Raw genomic sequence first — 19,515 nt, 5'->3', positions numbered from 1 at the left:
GTCCCCCCCGGTGCCCTACAAAACCCCCCTGGTCTGCCCTCCGAAGACGCGGGTACTTACCTGCAAGCAGACCGGAACCGGGGCACCCCCTTCTCTCCATTCTAGCCTATGCGTTTTGGGCACCACTTTGAACTCTGCACCTGACCGGCCCTGAGCTGCTGGTGTGGTGACTTTGGGGTTGCTCTGAACCCCCAACGGTGGGCTACCTTGGACCAAGAACTGAACCCTGTAAGTGTCTTACTTACCTGGTAAAACTAACAAAAACTTACCTCCCCCAGGAACTGTGAAAATTGCACTGTGTCCACTTTTAAAGTAGCTATTTGTGAATAACTTGAAAAGTATACATGCAATTGAAATGATTCAAAGTTCCTAATGTACTTACCTGCAATACCTTTCAAACAAGATATTACATGTTAAATTTGAACCTGTGGTTCTTAAAATAAACTAAGAAAAGATATTTTTCTATAACAAAACCTATTGGCTGGATTTGTCTCTGAGTGTGTGTACCTCATTTATTGTCTATGTGTATGTACAACAAATGCTTAACCCTACTCCTTGGATAAGCCTACTGCTCGACCACACTACCACAAAATAGAGCATTAGTATTATCTATTTTTACCACTATTTTACCTCTAAGGGGAACCCTTGGACTCTGTGCATGCTATTCCTTACTTTGAAATAGCACATACAGAGCCAACTTCCTACATTGGTGGATCAGCGGTGGGGTACAAGACTTTGCATTTGCTGGACTACTCAGCCAATACCTGATCACACGACAAATTCCAAAATTGTCATTAGAAATTGATTTTTGCAATTTGAAAAGTTTTCTAAATTCTTAAAAGACCTGCTAGGGCCTTGTGTTAGATCCTGTTTAGCATTTCTTTTAGAGTTTAAAAGTTTGTTAAAAGTTTGAATTAGATTCTAGAACTAGTTTTAGTTTCTTAAAAAGTATTCCAACTTTTAGAAGCATAATGTCTAGTACAGATGTGAATGTGGTGGAACTCGACACCACACCTTACCTCCATCTTAAGATGAGGGAGCTAAGGTCACTCTGTAAAATAAAGAAAATAACAATGGGCCCCAGACCTTCCAAACTACAGCTCCAGGAGCTGTTGGCAGAGTTTGCAAAGGCCAACCCCTCTGAGGATGGCAACACAGAGGATGAAGATAGTGACTTGGAGGAAAATTCCCCCCTACCAGTCCTATTTAGGGAGAGCAGGGCCTCTCAAGCCCTGACTCCACAAATAATAGTCAGAGATGCTGGTTCCCTCACAGGAGGGACCAACAACTCTGAAATCACTGAGGATAACTCCAGTGAAGAGGACATCCAGTTAGCCAGGATGGCCAAAAGATTGGCTTTGGAAAGACAGATCCTAGCCATAGAAAGGGAAAGAAAAGAGATGGGCCTAGGACCCATCAATGGTGGCAGCAACATAAATAGGGTCAGAGATTCTCCTGACATGTTGAAAATCCCTAAAAGGATTGTAACAAAATATGAAGATGGTGATGACATCACCAAGTGGTTCACAGCTTTTGAGAGGGCTTGTGTAACCAGAAAGGTGAACAAATCTCACTGGGGTGCTCTCCTTTGGGAAATGTTCACAGGAAAGTGTAGGGATAGACTCCTCACACTCTCTGGAAAAGATGCAGAATCTTATGACCTCATGAAGGGTACCCTGATTGAGGGCTTTGGATTCTCCACTGAGGAGTATAGAATTAGATTCAGGGGGGCTCAAAAATCCTCGAGCCAGACCTGGGTTGATTATGTTGACTACTCAGTGAAAACACTGGATGGTTGGGTAACTGGAAATGAAGTGTATGACTATGTTGGGCTTTATAATTTGTTTATGAAAGAACACATTTTAAGTAACTGCTTCAATGAAAAGTTGCATCAGTATCTGGTAGACCTAGGTCCAATTTCTCCCCAAGAATTGGGAAAGAAGGCAGACCACTGGGTCAAGACTAGGGTAACCAAAACTTCCACTGGGGGTGACCAAAAGAAAGGGGTTACAAAGCCTCCCCAGGAGAAAGTGGGTGACACTAGAAACAAAGAAAAAGAGTCCCCTGTAGGCCCCCAAAAACCAGACCAGGTGGGTGGGCCCAGAGACACAACCCAAAACAAAGGTGGGTACCAGGGTAAGAGCTGGGATGCCACTAAGGCATGGTGCCATAACTGTAAACAGACAGGGCACCACACCAAGGACACTTCTTGTCCCAAAAACAAACCCCCTAGCAAAATCCCAGGGGTAACCAGTGTAGCCATTGGAGATGACTCCTCAGATGAGGAGGTCTTCATAGCCTTCAACTGGAAAAAGGGCCCAACAGGTGAGTTGGAGATTCCAGAGGGAAGTAGACACTTCCACCACCTACTGGTGAATGGAATCCCAGCCACTGCCCTGAGAGACACTTGTGCCAGTCACACTATTGTGCATGACAGGCTGGTGTTCTCAAACCAATACATCCCAGGTGAGATGGCCAGAGTAAGAGTTAGCCCAGACAGGGTCACTAATAGGCCTGTGGCTTTTGTGCCCATAGAAGTGGGTGGAACTTTTAGCTGGAGAAGGGTGGTAGTCAGTACAGACCTCCCCCTTGATTGTCTCCTTGGAAATGACTACCCAGAGGTTAGTCAGAGCCTAAGAGAAGAACTGGTCCAGGGCCAGTCCTCTCCCAAGGATTCTGGAGTGCCTGCCCCTGCAGTAAATGCAAGTAGGCCCCAGAAGAAAAAGAAAAGGAAACAGAGTAGGAAAGGTGGACAACCTTTAGCCAAGGTGCCAGCAAGCCAAGGAGATTCTGCTCCAGTAGGGGAGAACTCCAAAAGTGGCTCTGATAAAGTCCAACCTGACCCACAAGAAGTCCTGGCTAGTCAGGCAACTGTTAAGCCTGAGTGGGTGGCTCCTCAGCTAACAGAAGAAAGAGTGGGAGAAGGGTGTTTACTACAAGATGTGGTAACCCCCCACTCTAATACAGCAGACCGGCACCCTGAACCCAAAGAAGCCTGTAACTTAGCCCCTTCCCTTGTAGGTGAAGAGCTAAAGGTGTGGTTCTGGGCACTGACCGCTGTCAGTGGCCTCTGCTGGGTGTTAGCCTTTATGGCTGCACTATCCTTGGCATGGTGGTCTGACCCCATGCCAAATAACAAGTTAGGCCCCCTGACCCTGTTGGTCATGGTGGGGTTACTCCAGCTCTGGGTAACCTCTTTGGGTAAGCTAGGGGTGACCCTGGCTAAGATAAGATTAGCAGAGGTGGATACCTCTAACCCCAAAATAGAGAGAATGGGTGAAGACATAAAAAGCACAGACAAGAGGCAGTTCAGACTAGGTCCTATCACTGTGGAAGTGGGTCAGTTCCCCAGAGGGAATGACCTGAACAGGAGGATGTAAGGCAGAGTAGGCCCTGCAACAAACCAGCCTATTTCCTCTACTCTTCCTCGCCTGACAGACTAGGAAGACTCTCCCAGCTTTGGCTGAGTCTCCTGGCCTGTGGGCTGGGGGGGGGCTGGGGGGGGCTTGTGTAAAGAAATGGCTCCCTGTTGCAGTTACCCCCCACTTTTTGCCTGATACTGATGCTGACTTGACTGAGAAGTGTGCTGGGACCCTGCTAACCAGGCCCCAGCACCAGTGTTCTTTCACCTAAAATGTACCATTGTTTCCACAATTGGCACAACCCTGGCACCTAGGTAAGTCCCTTGTAACTGGTACCTCTGGTACCAAGGGCCCTGATGCCAGGGAAGGTCTCTAAGGGCTGCAGCATGTCTTATGCCACCCTAGGGACCCCTCACTCAGCACAGACACACTGCTTGCTAGCTTGTGTGTGCTGATGGGAGAAAATGACTAAGTCGACATGGCACTCCCCTCAGGGTGCCATGCCAACCTCCCACTGCCTGTGGCATAGGTAAGTCACCCCTCTAGTAGGCCTTACAGCCCTAAAGCAGGGTGAACTATACCACCGGTGAGGGCATATGTGCATGAGCACTATGCCCCTACAGTGTCTAAGCAAAACCTTAGACATTGTAAGTGCAGGGTAGCCATAAGAGTATATGGGCTGGGAGTCTGTCAAAAACGAACTCCACAGCTCCATAATGGCTACACTGAATACTGGGAAGTTTAGTATCAAACTTCTCAGAATAATAAACCCACACTGATGCCAGTGTTGGATTTATTAAAAAATGCACACAGAGGGCATCTTAGAGATACCCCCTGTATTTTACCCAATTGTTCAGTGCAGGACTGACTGGTCTGTGCCAGCCTGCTGCTGAGAGACGAGTGTCTGACCTCATGCGGTGAGAGCCTTTGTGCTCTCTGAGGACAGAAACAAAGCCTGCTCTGGGTGGAGGTGCTTCACACCTCCCCCCTGCAGGAACTGTAACACCTAGCAGTGAGCTTCAAAGGCTCAAGCTTCGTGTTACAATGCCCCAGGGCACTCCAGCTAGTGGAGATGCCCGCCCCCTGGACACAGCCCCCACTTTTGGCGGCAAGTCCAGGAGAGATAATGAGAAAAACAAGGAGGAGTCACTGGCCAGTCAGGACAGCCCCTAAGGTGTCCTGAGCTGAGGTGACTCTGACTTTTAGAAATCCTCCATCTTGTAGAAGGAGGATTCCCCCAATAGGGATAGGAATGTGACCCCCTCCCCTTGGGAGGAGGCACAAAGAGGGTGTACCCACCCTCAGGGCTAGTAGCCATTGGCTACTAACCCCCCAGACCTAAACACGCCCTTAAATTTAGTATTTAAGGGCTTCCCTGAACCTAAAGATTTAGATTCCTGCGACAACAAGAAGGACTGCCCAGCTGAAAACCCCTGCAGAGGAAGACCAGAAGACAACAACTGCCTTGGCTCCAGAAACTCACCGGCCTGTCTCCTGCCTTCCAAAGAACTCTGCTCCAGCGACGCCTTCCAAAGGGACCAGCGACCTCTGAATCCTCTGAGGACTGCCCTGCTTCGACGACGACCAGAAACTCCCGAGGACAGCGGACCTGCTCCAAAAAGACTGCAACTTTGTTTCAAGGAGCAGCTTTAAAGACCCCTGCAACTCCCCGCAAGAAGCGTGAGACTTGCAACACTGCACCCGGCGACCCCGACTCGGCTGGTGGAGAACCAACACCTCAGGGAGGACCCCCGGACTACTCTCCGACTGTGAGTACCAAAACCTGTCCCCCCTGAGCCCCCACAGCGCCGCCTGCAGAGGGAATCCCGAGGCTTCCCCTGACCGCGACTCTCTGAAACCTAAGTCCCGACGCCTGGAAAAGACCCTGCACCCGCAGCCCCCAGGACCTGAAGGACCGGACTTTCACTGGAGAAGTGACCCCCAGGAGTCCCTCTCCCTTGCCCAAGTGGAGGTTTCCCCGAGGAAGCCCCCCCTTGCCTGCCTGCAGCGCTGAAGAGATCCGTTGATCTCTCATAGACTAACATTGCAAACCCGACGCTTGTTTCTGCACTGCACCCGGCCGCCCCCGCGCTGCTGAGGGTGAAATTTCTGTGTGGGCTTGTGTCCCCCCCGGTGCCCTACAAAACCCCCCTGGTCTGCCCTCCGAAGACGCGGGTACTTACCTGCAAGCAGACCGGAACCGGGGCACCCCCTTCTCTCCATTCTAGCCTATGCGTTTTGGGCACCACTTTGAACTCTGCACCTGACCGGCCCTGAGCTGCTGGTGTGGTGACTTTGGGGTTGCTCTGAACCCCCAACGGTGGGCTACCTTGGACCAAGAACTGAACCCTGTAAGTGTCTTACTTACCTGGTAAAACTAACAAAAACTTACCTCCCCCAGGAACTGTGAAAATTGCAGTGTCCACTTTTAAAGTAGCTATTTGTGAATAACTTGAAAAGTATACATGCAATTGAAATGATTCAAAGTTCCTAATGTACTTACCTGCAATACCTTTCAAACAAGATATTACATGTTAAATTTGAACCTGTGGTTCTTAAAATAAACTAAGAAAAGATATTTTTCTATAACAAAACCTATTGGCTGGATTTGTCTCTGAGTGTGTGTACCTCATTTATTGTCTATGTGTATGTACAACAAATGCTTAACCCTACTCCTTGGATAAGCCTACTGCTCGACCACACTACCACAAAATAGAGCATTAGTATTATCTATTTTTACCACTATTTTACCTCTAAGGGGAACCCTTGGACTCTGTGCATGCTATTCCTTACTTTGAAATAGCACATACAGAGCCAACTTCCTACACTGTTTATTAGTGCATATATATATATATAGTGTATTTACTTACCTCCAATTGGAGGGTTGCTTCTCTAGTATTTTCTGACACTGTGTTCCAAAAATAAAGTACCTTTATTTTTGTACAACCAAGTGTTTTCTTTCATGTATGTAAGTACCGTGTGACTGTAGTGGTATTGCATGAGCTTTGCATGTCTCCTAGATAAGCCTTGGCTGCTCATCCACAGCTACCTCTAGAGAGTGTGGCTTCTAGACACTGCCTACACTTCACTGAGAGGAGATACCCAGACCTGGTATAAGGTATAAGTACCATAGGTACCCACCACACACCAGGCCAGCCTCCTACAATGTGCATGGGCAATGCAGGGCTCCCACTGTGGCTACCTGCACCTGTTCTCCACCAGCCTTATCATGGCGATGAAACCGCCTTGAAAAGACTGGCGGAGAACTAGGTTGAAATCAGCAGGGCGGTGCTGACTACAGCACCGCCCTGGCTGATTCCATCCTGCACCACCATCAGCTCATCGAGATCTCCGATCCCGGTGGAGACGGCAGTAGGTTGGCAGGGATGCCTGCCAACCTCGTAATGCAGTGGTTGGACCGACACAATGGCGGCGGTCCGACTGCCACCACGAGGGTGGCAGTCCAAGAACTGCCACACTCGTAATTAGGCCCTAAGTCTTGGCAAAATTTAAATTAGGCCACTATAATTTGTGGAATTTCGGAAATGTCATATTACATGTTACATGAAAGTCCAGAAATTATGTCATTATGCCTTATGGTGCAATGACCCGCCAGTCACCGTAAAAATTCACTGAAGACTTGATATTCAAAAATCGACACAAGGGTGTGTTTCACTCTACAATTTAGTCCTACTGTTCAGGTTTACAGTTCATATAAATCTGTGCAATTCTGCTGAAATGTCACTTAATTATGTGAAAGCTAATTATGTGGATTTTGCACACTCCCAGAAAAAAATAGAGTAAACAAGATGCTCAATTCTATCTAAAAACCCTCTAAAATAAGAGATTCCTCATTTTCTCCTAAGAGTTTTAGATCCTTTCTTATCATTCACACTGCTTGAATGGTGATGAAAGAGCTGGGAAAGGGCATGAGGGATAGGCAGCAAGTTCTGTCTCAACCTTGCTTCTGACTCTGACTGTGAAAAACGAATGACATCACTGCAGTTGATGCTGCTTAGAAATCCTGAATACATCTCCCCTTACAAAGAGGCTATTTGAATGGTGCACAACAGCCTGAAACAGGCATTAGAGGGTGTGTGTATATGCTCAAGGCAGAGCCTGTATCTGACCAGAAAGAGGTGCAGGATGACTGGCCTAAGATGCCTCAAGAGTACTTTGCTGGATGGATGTCCCATGCACAGCCACAGACTTATATATATTATATAAATATATATTAGATATTATTCTTATATATATTTTTTATATCTAGAAGGGGGGAAGATAGCGAGACAGGTGTTCACTTCAGGCTGAGTGAAACAGTTAGCTTTGCAGTTCATGTTACGCATGTCTCTTTAGAGCGGAACATACCAGTCGAGGTTTGTAGCTCTCTAGGCAGTGCAGCCCCCCCCTGGCATGATCTTCAGGGGTGGCTCCTCCGCTATGGTGGAGAAGTGTCAACCCCTTCCCCCGCCAGCAGCAGGAGCTGCAAACCATTAACAATGAAGCGATAATAAACAATTTTTATTATTGTTTTACTTTTAAAGGGGCGGGCCATGGGGGTGACGAGCACTGAGAGGAGTGCACAGAGCACTCCAATCAGTGTGCATGTATGTTTGGCCGGCCGTCTCAGGCTGGCCAAACACACATGCGCAGAAGGGCTCTCTCCACCCGGCACTGTGTTGCCAGGTTGGAGAGAGCAAGCCCAGGCTCCCAGTCTGCGTTGGGGCACCCAGCCAGATCTCACCAGTCAGTCATAACACTGCTTTGAGCTGTTTCATGATTGGCCAAAGGGCAGGCTGGGTGCCTTGAGTGCGGCGGAGAGCAGTGGTTCGGTCGTGAGGTTAAGGTTAGTTTTAAAAAATGTGTATTTTTTCTTATTATTCCCCCCGCCCCACCAGTTTTCCCAGTTGCCAGCTGCAACTGATGGTCTTACAGCTTAGTTTTTCATGGCATGACCATCTGACACTCATAATGGTCAAAGACTACTGTAGGGAGAACAGCAGACAGGAGACATACATCTAAGAAACTAGCCAGTAAAATGAAACACCCCCCCCACACTTAGACCATGTCACAGGCCACAGGCTATGAGCGAAAAGGTGAGGCAAGCAAATCTGGCAGCCATTCAGGGGTTAGGTTCCCTGGAGGGAATTTTGAAATTCTTAAATTTCCTTCCTTCCTGTTCCCCATCCTTCTTTCAAGTTTTTTGTCTTTCTTTTCTCCAGCCTTCTTTGTGTTTTTCCCATCTTTCTTTCCTTTCAGTCCTCAAACCCTTTGGTACTTTTTTGGTACTTCACATTCTTCCACACATCTATCCATCCATCATCCTTCTGCTTGTCTTTTCCATCCATCCTTCTTTATTTCCATCCTTGTGTGTCTTTTTCCTTCCTTTCTTTTTCATTCAATGCCTATCCTTCGAGCTATTGCTCTACCCATCCACTACCCATCCATCCATATTCTCTCCCTTCATTCTTTCCATCTGTAAGTCTTTCCTTTCCATCCATCCTTCTCTCCAGTCATCCTTTTTTCCATCCACCTATCATCCTTCCTTCTTGTCATCTAGACATTTACCCCATCTCCATCTGCCTCTGCAGCCATTGATCTCTCCACCCAGGCCTCCATCCACCTCTCTAACCACTCATCTCTGCATCCATATTTCCTTTCCATCGTACTCTCCATCTTTCCAACTTCCCTTCCTTCCTCCTCCGAATGCAAGAGGTTGTTTTTAAACCTTCACTGAGAAAAGAGTTGTGAAAACCAAGATAAAGAAGATATAAATAAGAATTTAAATGTTTTATGTTGCACAGAATTACCCAGAGACTCTGACCTCCTTTCAAGCTGCTTAAGTGGCGGGATAATGATACCCCTCATTACAAGGCGATCTGCAACAATGGATTCACCTCTGCATTTTTACCCCTGTGAACGGCTCATGTTTGTTCCCAATTATGTTCACAAAAAGACGATGAACATTTTTCGTCTTTGGTAGAGATGTGTACAATTCGTTGAATACTTTTCTGGAACTGCAATGATAATCATGTTTCTCGAAAGTGCGTATTCTGTTGCAAGTCAAGCACAGTGTCTATTACATCTGACATTTGCCCAAAGCTAAGCCAACTTTTTCTGTGTTTATCGCTATTTGCTCAACAACATTTATTATTTTGGGTGCAAAACAGAAAATATCACATTTGAAACTCTCCTTACGCATGTCTCACCTGATTACTGTCCACATATAGTTATTAATCAACAGAACTAAGAAAGTGAGTCCACGCCGTGCCCTCTCCTGAGTTTCTTAAATCCTGCACCGATCGACTAGATCATGAATCTATTAGTTTATCTACCCCAGGCATGCATTTACACCAGGTCTCTCATTTAAAGGCCCATGGCACAGGGCGGCGCAGGAAGTGCGTTGCTGTGTCGCCCTGCGCCACCGGGAAAGGGCAGAAATGCACCACATCTGCAAGACATGGTGCATTTCTGTCCCCTCCCCTTGTGCTATCGCACAAATTGTTGCCATGCACCAACGCAGGTACCCTTGCACCATGGTGCAAGGGTGCCTGTGTTGTGGGGATGATTGTTGTTTTTGCAGGAAGGGACACCTTCTGGCACAAAAACAATCACAAGAAGTGTTTTCCTCTCTCAATTGTGCTTCAAAATGCAGCACACATAGAAAGAGGAACAAACAGGGAGAAATAAACATATTTCTCCCTGTTGTATTACTCTTACGCCAACCCTGAGGTGTAAATCTCAGAATGCATCAGATTCCTTCGGGTTCTATGCATGTTGCGTTGGAACGCCCAAGCAACACCCATGGAAAGCCCCTTTCATGCAGTGCTATGCTTGAAAGTGGTCCATAATTACAAGGCCATGAGAAGCCACGCAAGGTGGGTTTGCGTAGTCTTGTAAATATGGAGTGGCAGACTGCACCACCGGAATATCAAAACAATGATGCTCCAGGGGCGCAGTGTGGCACTAGGGCCTCGTAAATGAGGCCCCAGGTTTTTTGTCTGTGATTAGCTCCCACTTCCTATTGTGCTTTCAGAATACAGGTAGTCACAGATGATTGCACTGAGAAAGTGGCATCCAGAAATAGCTATCCTGAAACGTCAGCACTAACTGTGGTCTCCATGGGAATCAGATCCTTGCACGTAATGGGCATTATTCCCGAAAAAAGTATAAACGTACGCTCACAAATTTGCACCTGCACTTGAACATACTATTGCACGTTGTTTGCAATTCACATAGAGTAACAGTAGTACGCCTTGCAGGAGCAGGTTCCCACGAGTCCTACTGACAAAACCATGTGACATTTTTATGAATTGCCATTCAGTACTTAGTAATTACAGTGTGTTCAATAACTTTTCCCGTAGCCCCTCACCCGATTAAGTTTGGGGTGATCCATTCCCCTTCCCACCTTTTGAAGGGGAGTTCTAGCTGTTTGCACGAATAATACGCTGGCTGTATCCAGGTTGAGCGAAGGTCGAATAAGAGTTTGTGACTGCCCAAAAGCTGACACCTTTGTGCTCATTCACAAGCTTACAAAACAAACCACACCTTGTTCCTCCCTTCCTCCATCCTTTGAGGGGTGCCATAATTCTGTCTACTTGTGGCAGAGAACATGTAGGAGTAAATTCATTTACACCAGGCAGGTATCCGTTTGTGGACAGTTGCCAGGCATATGGAGCTGTTAGTGGCCATTAAACATTGGTTTACAGCCATTATGGGCTTTTTGAATGGAGTCCAATGTGTCCTGGCATTGGAGTTGAGGATCTATGGAACAACCTTTCTATGCACTGTCCGAGGCCCAATCTGAGCCCAACACTACTTGAATTTCATTCTACTCTCAACAGCTATTGACTCCTTTTTTGAAGTGTGTGAAGTCAAGGTACCCCATTGGGAACCCATATGTAAATAGCAGTTTTTGATATAACATTGAATTCAAGGTTTTAGTCAGTTTGAAAGTGCTCCTGGTTGTCAGAGACAGAGGAACTGAAGAAAAGGGAAATGAAATAATTTGCCTGGGATTTGGAGAAGTGAGGAAGCCTGGTCTCCTGGCTGCACAGGTAATAGAATGAACCAATGCAGTACCCATCTTCCATAAGCTCTCCCTCTGGACCTACCAGGGTTATGAAAGATTCACATTCAGAGGATGTGCAGGAAGGAAATGATAATGTGTCTTCTGAACCAATGACGTAGTGCATGGTCTAATGTACGTAGCAGGTTGATTCATGTCTTTAATTCAGTTGTCAGTTATTTAACACTCAAGTTCTAGGAATCTCAGGGGCCTAAATCTGAGGTCACGACAGACGGCATGGCACTGGACTACCATAACATCGACTGACTGGAATATTGTGTTCTCAATATCATTTACAATAATATCATCCCCTTGGAGTTGTGTTGTGCCATTAGCGCCAAGGACTGCGTGATGCCACTTCTAAAGGCACCAGGGCCCCCGATCGTGTGATGCAAAGTTCTGTGATGCTACAGGGACCATTCGCTGTAGGAAGTCGCTTCTTCACCACCATAATGTTGTAAACTGAAACATTAGTCTCGGTCCTTTTAGCGCTTTACAATAAACAGTCTTCCCAAGTTTATGTGATACAGTACTCAGCTCCAAGCCAGCTGCCATGTAGACAGGCAAAAAGAGGCCTCAGCATTTACGATCTTTACAGTCATTTCAACTGCACAAATTCTAAAGACCATTCACACAAATTAGAGAATATTATGAGGAAATGCGAAAACTGGCAGTACTATACTATGGTACGCTTACCTTGGCAACGTCCCGGTTGGCATCAGGCAGCAACATGATTAGGAGATGGAGAGCTTGCAGCTGTAATTTTATCTTGGAGATTTCTAAAGGAATAATAAAACCACAAAACATGAAGCTAATTGAAAAACCATTAATAAGGGGAGTTCATCACGAATCCATAAATTAGCCGCCCTAGTGTCAGGCGTCATTTAAAATAAATCACGTGTTTGGAGAACATTTTACTGCTGCGTTTAATTCAGCAGTAAAATGGAAGATTATAGACAAAATGCCGCTTGCTGTAAATTTCACAAATACAGTGTGAAGGTGGGGCTACTTTACTTTTGTCTTCCGGCCATCTCTATTAGTTCTTTTAAAACATTTGTAAAACCCATATATAGATAAAGCATGCCTTCTGAAAAGGTAAGTATCTTGTTTCATTTGACTTAGTAACACATTTCGTACTTGCCCATTTCTCTGTTTCATGCTGACCGACTAGCTTGTACTAGGCTACATTTTTTCAAATATTTTATGCCGACACTATGTCACTTTGTCATTTATTTGTGTGCTGTAGACTTGCTAATATCGTTTTGCGGCTATGCTAGAATACTGTCCTTTATACTGGCGCCTCCTTGACTTTTTCTACTCAAGGTCATGTGCAGGACAATTGGTGTAGTCTGATTTTTCATATCTGCTAGTGATGTCTGCCGCAAATGTAGGAATATTGCTGGTCAGAGTTTCAGTCAATAAAATTGAGCCAAACGACTCAAACAATCAAGATACCCAAATAAACAGGACAATAGGTCCACCACTTAATTTTCTACAAAGCACATTATATTCACATTATTCATCAAAAGAAATATAAAATTGTAGTGAATACTTGCTTAGTGCTCAAGAGATCTCACAGCGAACACAGGTTATACAAGTGTGTAAAACAAGAAAGCGACAACGGCATATACTGTTAGTCTTTTCAACAAATGCAACCCAGGAGAGTGAGTGGGTCATCATTAGCACTTACCACTAGTTCTTGCCACTTTACTCCCTGCACTCTTCGTTTTTGCCTAACTTTAGACATTTCCCTCCTTCCACAGATTTGACTTATCCACTTATATTACTGTGAATGCTGTTCATCGTTTGGGAGATAAGGATGGGGGGGATTATAGAACAGCTCCCTTAAGCTTTACCCTAGAGCAAACTGCACAGGCCCATCAATAACTGAAAAAGAAAAGGCCCCTGGTTTGGATGGTATCCAAAGGGATTTGTTCTTGTCACCACCAAGATCTGGGTACTGTATTTTAATGCCCTAAGTAATGCTGCCATGAGGGGGAACAGGATGCCGCAACTTGGTGTGGTGCAGTGATAGTGCTGATATACAAGAAGGGGAACAGAGACTTGCCAGGCAACTACAGACCAATAAGTCTAATTGATACCAGCCAAAAGGTTTTCTGTAGGAAAGTCCTGGCAAGAATCCGTGATTTTGGAACATCACATCCTTGAGGACTCACAGGCAGGGTTCATAAAATCAATCAATCAATAAATCATAGTATTTATATAGCGTGCTATGTACCCGTCAGGGTTTCGAGGCGCTGAGGGGGGGGGGCACTGCTGGTTTAGCGGTCGAAGAGCCAGGTCTTGAGGAGCCTTCTGAATGCGAGGAGGTCCTGGGTCTGGCGAAGAGATGTGGGGAGAGAGTTTCAGGTCTTGGCGGCGAGGAAGGAGAAGGATCTGCCGCCGGATGTCTTGCTCTGGATTCGGGGTACGATGGCGAGGGCGAGGTTGGTGGATCGGAGTTGACGTGTTGGAGTGTAGAAGTTGAGTCTGGTGTTGAGGTAGGAGGGTCCGGTGTTGTGAAGTGCCTTGTGAGCGTGGGTCAGGAGTTTGAAGGTGATCCTCTTGTCTACCGGGAGCCAGTGGAGTTCCTTTAGATGAGGGGAGATGTGACTTCGGCGGGGTATGTTGAGGATCAGTCGGGCGGAGGCATTTTGGATACGTTGGAGGCGTTTGATGTCTTTGGTTGGGATGCCTGTGTAGAGTAAAGGGGTTAGAACCCTTGTTCAAGTACTCAGGGTTTAAAACACTGTGTTGGAAATAGCTAACCATCAAGCTGGACCATCTCTATGTTGCCTTCATTAATCTGAGGGCGACATTTGATTTGGTCCAGAGTGAACAACTGTGGAGGGTCCTTAAATTCTATGTCTCAGTGATGACCTCCTACAGATTTTGAGATGTATACATAACAGTACATATGCAATGGTGAGGTGGAACCAGTGGGGATCTCACTACATGGATTCCAATAAAGCGAGAGGTAAGACAGGGCTGTGCGCTGGCACCCACTCTGTTTAGCCTTTATATCAATGGTGCCATTGATTCATTAGCACAGTGCAAACATGATGCCCCAAAACTAGATGGAGATCAGTACCCATTTTAATGGTTGCCGATGATGCCCTCCTTATATTAAGAACTCTGATGGGCCTCCACACAGAACTGGATATGTTTGCACCTTTCTGCATGAGCAGGGGCCTGGAAATAAATGCCAAATCTACGTGTAAGGTGTCAAACCTGCATAAGTCATTTCGGGGCAAAATAGCTAGTGCGGGTATTGCCATCGATCAGGTTAAACAGTTTGATTATTCAGATGTAAGGTTGGCAGACAATCTGACTTGGGCCCCACAAGAGAAAAGTAGTACTATCCTTCACCGAAGGGCAGCTGCAATTGGGAGAAAATATAAGCCTGCTCTAAAGTCATCAGGGTGTTTAATGCCACAGCAATGGTAGCAGCAACATATGGTGCTAAGCTTTTGGGGTACACAAACTGACATAGGTTTAAAATGATTGAAAATACGTTTATTAGGATTTTGCTAAGTCTATCCACAAGCACCCCACTTGTACCTCTCATATTTGACATGGCCCTTAAGCACATTCATTATGTAATATCTCTAAAACCGTTATTATATTGGGTATGCCTATGGACATCAGAGGATTTGAATTCATAGAGGGCCATCCTGTCAGAACGTCTTGTACAGGATAAAAATGTTTCTACCCCACGGCATAAAAATTTCAAGAATCTGTGTCAGATGATTAGAATGGGTGAGATATGGGCATCCCCACAAAAAATAACTAAAGATGTTTCACAGAAAATACAGCAAGCATATTGGGAAACTGTATTAATGCATATTTGGAAATGTCAGGCACCCACCGGAATAAAGGGGCATTTTCTTAATCACAAGTGTTCCCCTAAGTATGAGCAATATTTCGACAGCTTTTTCCCAGCGAAGGCCAAACATTTGTACGTAAAATTCTGACTGGGTATTCTACGTTCAAATTCTGTCACAGTAAAATGGAAGGACGGTGGTCCGGAAACAAACAACTGCCCATATTGCCCATCATACATTGAGACCTTAACACATTTTTTCTTTTTTTTCGTCCTAAATTTCAGAAGCCTCAGAGAAAGTGGATTGTTTATGCAAGTTCTTTGGTGTCCAGAATTACCAGGAGATGCTAAGAATTTTAATAAGTGATACGAGAGAGCAGACTGTATTCACAGTCTCTCAGTACTTGTTGTGGGCTTGGAATTTGAGAACAAAGGAGCTCTCTATCCAAGTGATAGTCCGAATGATCCCAATTTTCAATAATTGTGAAGAACTAGGCTCTGGTCAACTAACCTTTCCATTTATGAGATGGTTCTTACTACTGTCCCCAGTTTTAGTATCTAATTGATAATTGACTGATGTGATTCCTTCGGGAAGGTGTTCCATTTTCTCTTTGGACTTTTTTTTAGATCTAATGTATTTTATCCAAATCTGTAAAAAGATATTTTTTATGATTGTATTTATTGTTTTATTGTGATGTTTGCTTTTATGATTTGTAGCCGAAATGAAGATTTTTTACTTCAGATTTGACTGATCTTTTAAAGAGCTGTAAGTAAAAATACTCCAGGGGTTTTTCACTAAAAACCCTTTTCTGTGTGATTAGTGTATTAATCTTCGTGCCCACTCTTTCCCTTATTTTTCAGAAGCCATACCCTTGCTCACTTAGTTATCGCTGTCCTTGATTATTTGAACCGTTTGGTTCATTTTCATTGATCGAAAAACTCTGACAAGTAATATCCCTATATTTCCCTACTTGGAGCCTCTGCTGTATATTTGTATCATTATGGCTCATGGCACCCGTGCTACACCACTGACCATATAAAAGATATTGAAACATACCCCATGCCTGACACTAGCATATTGGATTACCAACATAGATGAACATGAAATTCTGTTCTACGGGTTTCCTTTAACTCTGAAAAACCTCATAAAAACCTAAGAGCCATATTTACAAGGCCCAGTGTTGGGCTCGGAGTGTTACAAGATGTTTTTCTTCGAAGAAGTCTTTTCGAGTCACGGGACCGAGTGACTCCTCCCTTTCGGCTCCATTGCGCATGGGCATCGACTCCATCTTAGATTGTTTTCCCGCAGAGGGTAAGGTAGGAGTGGTATAGTGAGAATAGTAAAGATGTCCATGCAATGGAATAAATATTTATGTACAAAGTTTGAGGTAAAGGAATGTTTATTTACATATGTACAATTTCTAATTGCAACTTAAACAGCTACAGGCTCCTGGGGAGGTGGGAGGGCGCATGTGAATCTGCAGCGGAACATGCCACGAACAGATGTACACTGGGTAAGTGACATTTTCCGTTCTGTGGCATGTGTAGCTGCAGATACACATGCTGTGCCTAGACTACAAAGCAGTAATACTCCCCAAAGCGGTGGTCAGCCTGTAGGAGTTGAAGTTGTTTGAAATAATGTTCTTAGTACAGCCTGTCCTACCGTGGCTTGTTGTGTTGCTAACACATCTACACAGTAGTGTTTGGTAAAAGTATGAGGTGTGGACCAAGTGGCTGCCTTACAAATCTCTGTCATTGGTATGTTACCTAGAAATGCCATTGTTGCTCCTTTCTTTCTAGTGGAGTGTACCTGTGGTGTAATGAGTAGTTCTCTTTTAGCTTTTAGTTAACAAGTTTGTATACATTTAACTATCCACCTGGCTATGCCTTGTTTGGATATAGGGTTACCAGCATGTGGTTTCTGGAATGCGATGAACAACTGTTTAGTTTTACGAAATGGTTTTGTTCTGTCTATATAGTACATAAGAGCTCTTTTTATATCTAATCTATGCAGTGCTCTTTCTGTCACTGAGTCTGGGTGTGGGAAGAAGACTGGGAGCTCCACTGTTTGGTTTAAATGAAACGGTGAAATGACTTTTGGTAGAGATTTTGGGTTTGTGCGGAGAACAACTTTATTTTTGTGTACCTGTATAAAGGGTTCTTCAATAGTGAAAGCCTGTATTTCACTAACTCTTTGTAATGAAGTGATAGCTACTAGAAATGCCACTTTCCAAGTTAAGAATTAGATCTGACAAGAATGCATGGGTTCCAAAGGTGGGCCCATGAGTCGTGTAAGTACAATATTAAGATTCCAAGAGGGTACCGGTGGAGTTCTTGGAGGTATGATCCGCTTTAGTCCTCCCATGAAGGCTTTAATGACTGGTATTCTAAATAGGGATTTTATGTGTTTAATTTGCAAATAAGCCAAAATTGCAGTGAGGTGTATTTTGATGGAGGTGTAGGTGTAGTGTAGGTGTAGTAAATAACCTATGATTTCCTGTATGGACGCATCCAACGGTGTGATGTGTTTTGCTTGGCAGTAGAAGACAAATCTTTTCCATTTGTTAGCATAACAATGCCTGGTGGTAGGTTTTCTTGCCTGTTTAATGACTTCCATACACTGGTTTGGAAGATTTAGATAGCCAAACTCTAAGACTTCAGGAGCCAGATTGCTAGATTGAGCATTGCTGGATTGGGGTGTCTGATCTGTTGTTTGTGTTGCGTTAACAGGTCTGGTCTGTTTGGAAGTTTGATGTGAGGTACTACTGAGAGGTCCAACAGTGTGGTGTACCACGGTTGGCGTGCCCACATTGGTGCTATAAGTATTAGTTTGAGTTTGTTTTGATGCATTTTGTTGACTAGAAAAGGAATGAGTGGGAGAGGGGGAAAAGCGTAAGCAAATATCCCTGACCAATTGATCCATAGAGCATTGCCCTTAGACTGAGGGAGTGGGTACCTGGACGCAAAGTTTTGCCATTTTGCGTTTTGGTTTGTGGCGAACAGATCTATGTCTGGTGTCCCCCACTGGCGAAAGTAGTTTTGTAGTACCTGGGGATGTATTTCACACTTGTGAGTTTACTGGTGATCCCAACTGAGATTGTCCGCTAATTGATTGTGAATGCCTGGGATGTATTGCGCTACTAGGCAAATATTGTTGTGAATTGCCCAATGCCAATTTTTTTGTGCTAGGAGGCAAAGTTGTGATGAGTGTGTTCCCCCGTTTGTTCAATTAATACATTGTTGTCATATTGTCTGTTTAGACAAGAATGTGTTTGTGAGATAGAAGAGGTTGAAAAGCTTTTAGTGCTAGAAAGACTGCTAGCAGCTCTAAGTGATTTATGTGTAGCTGTTTTTGCTCATTGTCCCACTGTCCTTGTATACTGTGATTGTTGAGGTGTGCTCCCCACCCAATCATTGATGCATCTGTTGTGAGAATGGCGTGAGGTACAGGGTGTTGAAAAGGCTGCCCTTTGTCTAAATTTATGGAGTTCCACCACTGAAGCAAATAGTGTGTTTGGCAGTCTATCAACACTAGATCTTGGAGGTGACCCTGTGCCTGCGACCATTGCTTTGCAAGGCACTGCTGTAAGGGCTGCATGTGTAACCGTACGTTTGGACAATTGCGATGCATGATGCCATCATGTCTACGAGTTTCATCACAAATCTGACTGTGTAATGCTGATTTGGTTTTATTTTTGGTACCATGGTGTGGAATGATTGTACCCTTTGTGGGCTTGGACTTGAAGTCACTTTTTGAGTGTTGAGTGTAGCTCCCAAGTATTGCTGGATTTGGGATGGTTGCAAGTGTGATTTTTGGTAATTTATAGAAAACCTGTGTGTAGGGTATCTATTATGTAACGTGTGTGATCTTGACACTGCTGTTGAGTGTTGGCCTTTATTAGCCAATCGTCGAGATATGGGAATACATGCATGTCTTGTCTCCTTATGTATGCCGCTACCACAGCAAGGCATTTTGTAAATACTCTGGGGGCTGTTGTTATCCCGAAGTGTAAAACTTTGAATTGGTAATGTTTTCCTTGTATGACAAACCTGAGGTATTTTCTGTGAGATGGATGGATGGGTGTATGAAAATACGCATCTTTCAAGTCCAGTGTTGACATGTATTCTCCCTGTTTTAGTAATGGGACTACATCTTGTAGTGTCACCATGTGAAAGTGTTCTGATTTGATGTGTAGGTTGAGAGTCCTGAGATCTAATATTGGTCTTAGTGTTTTGTCCTTTTTGGGAATAAGGATGTACAG

The 19,515-nt window shown here is 44.8% G+C and overlaps 1 protein-coding gene across 7 annotated transcripts in view; it reads right to left on the bottom strand.

The window, feature by feature from the left end:
* The window catches only part of ARHGAP28 (Rho GTPase activating protein 28), a 1,060,144-nt gene that overhangs the window by 52,054 nt on the left and 988,575 nt on the right, over nucleotides 1–19,515 (bottom strand). For all 7 annotated transcript variants that reach the window (XM_069219852.1, XM_069219851.1, XM_069219849.1 and 4 more), the window contains one exon: nucleotides 12,127–12,209. In XM_069219852.1, coding sequence (XP_069075953.1) covers nucleotides 12,127–12,209 — 83 coding nt within the window. The remainder of the gene's footprint in view (nucleotides 1–12,126; nucleotides 12,210–19,515) is intronic.

This window comes from Pleurodeles waltl, chromosome 2_2, assembly GCF_031143425.1.
Source record: "Pleurodeles waltl isolate 20211129_DDA chromosome 2_2, aPleWal1.hap1.20221129, whole genome shotgun sequence".
Taxonomy (NCBI): domain Eukaryota; kingdom Metazoa; phylum Chordata; class Amphibia; order Caudata; family Salamandridae; genus Pleurodeles; species Pleurodeles waltl.
The sequence above is the reverse complement of the archived record's forward strand: the minus strand, read 5'-3'. Positions and strand labels throughout refer to the sequence as shown.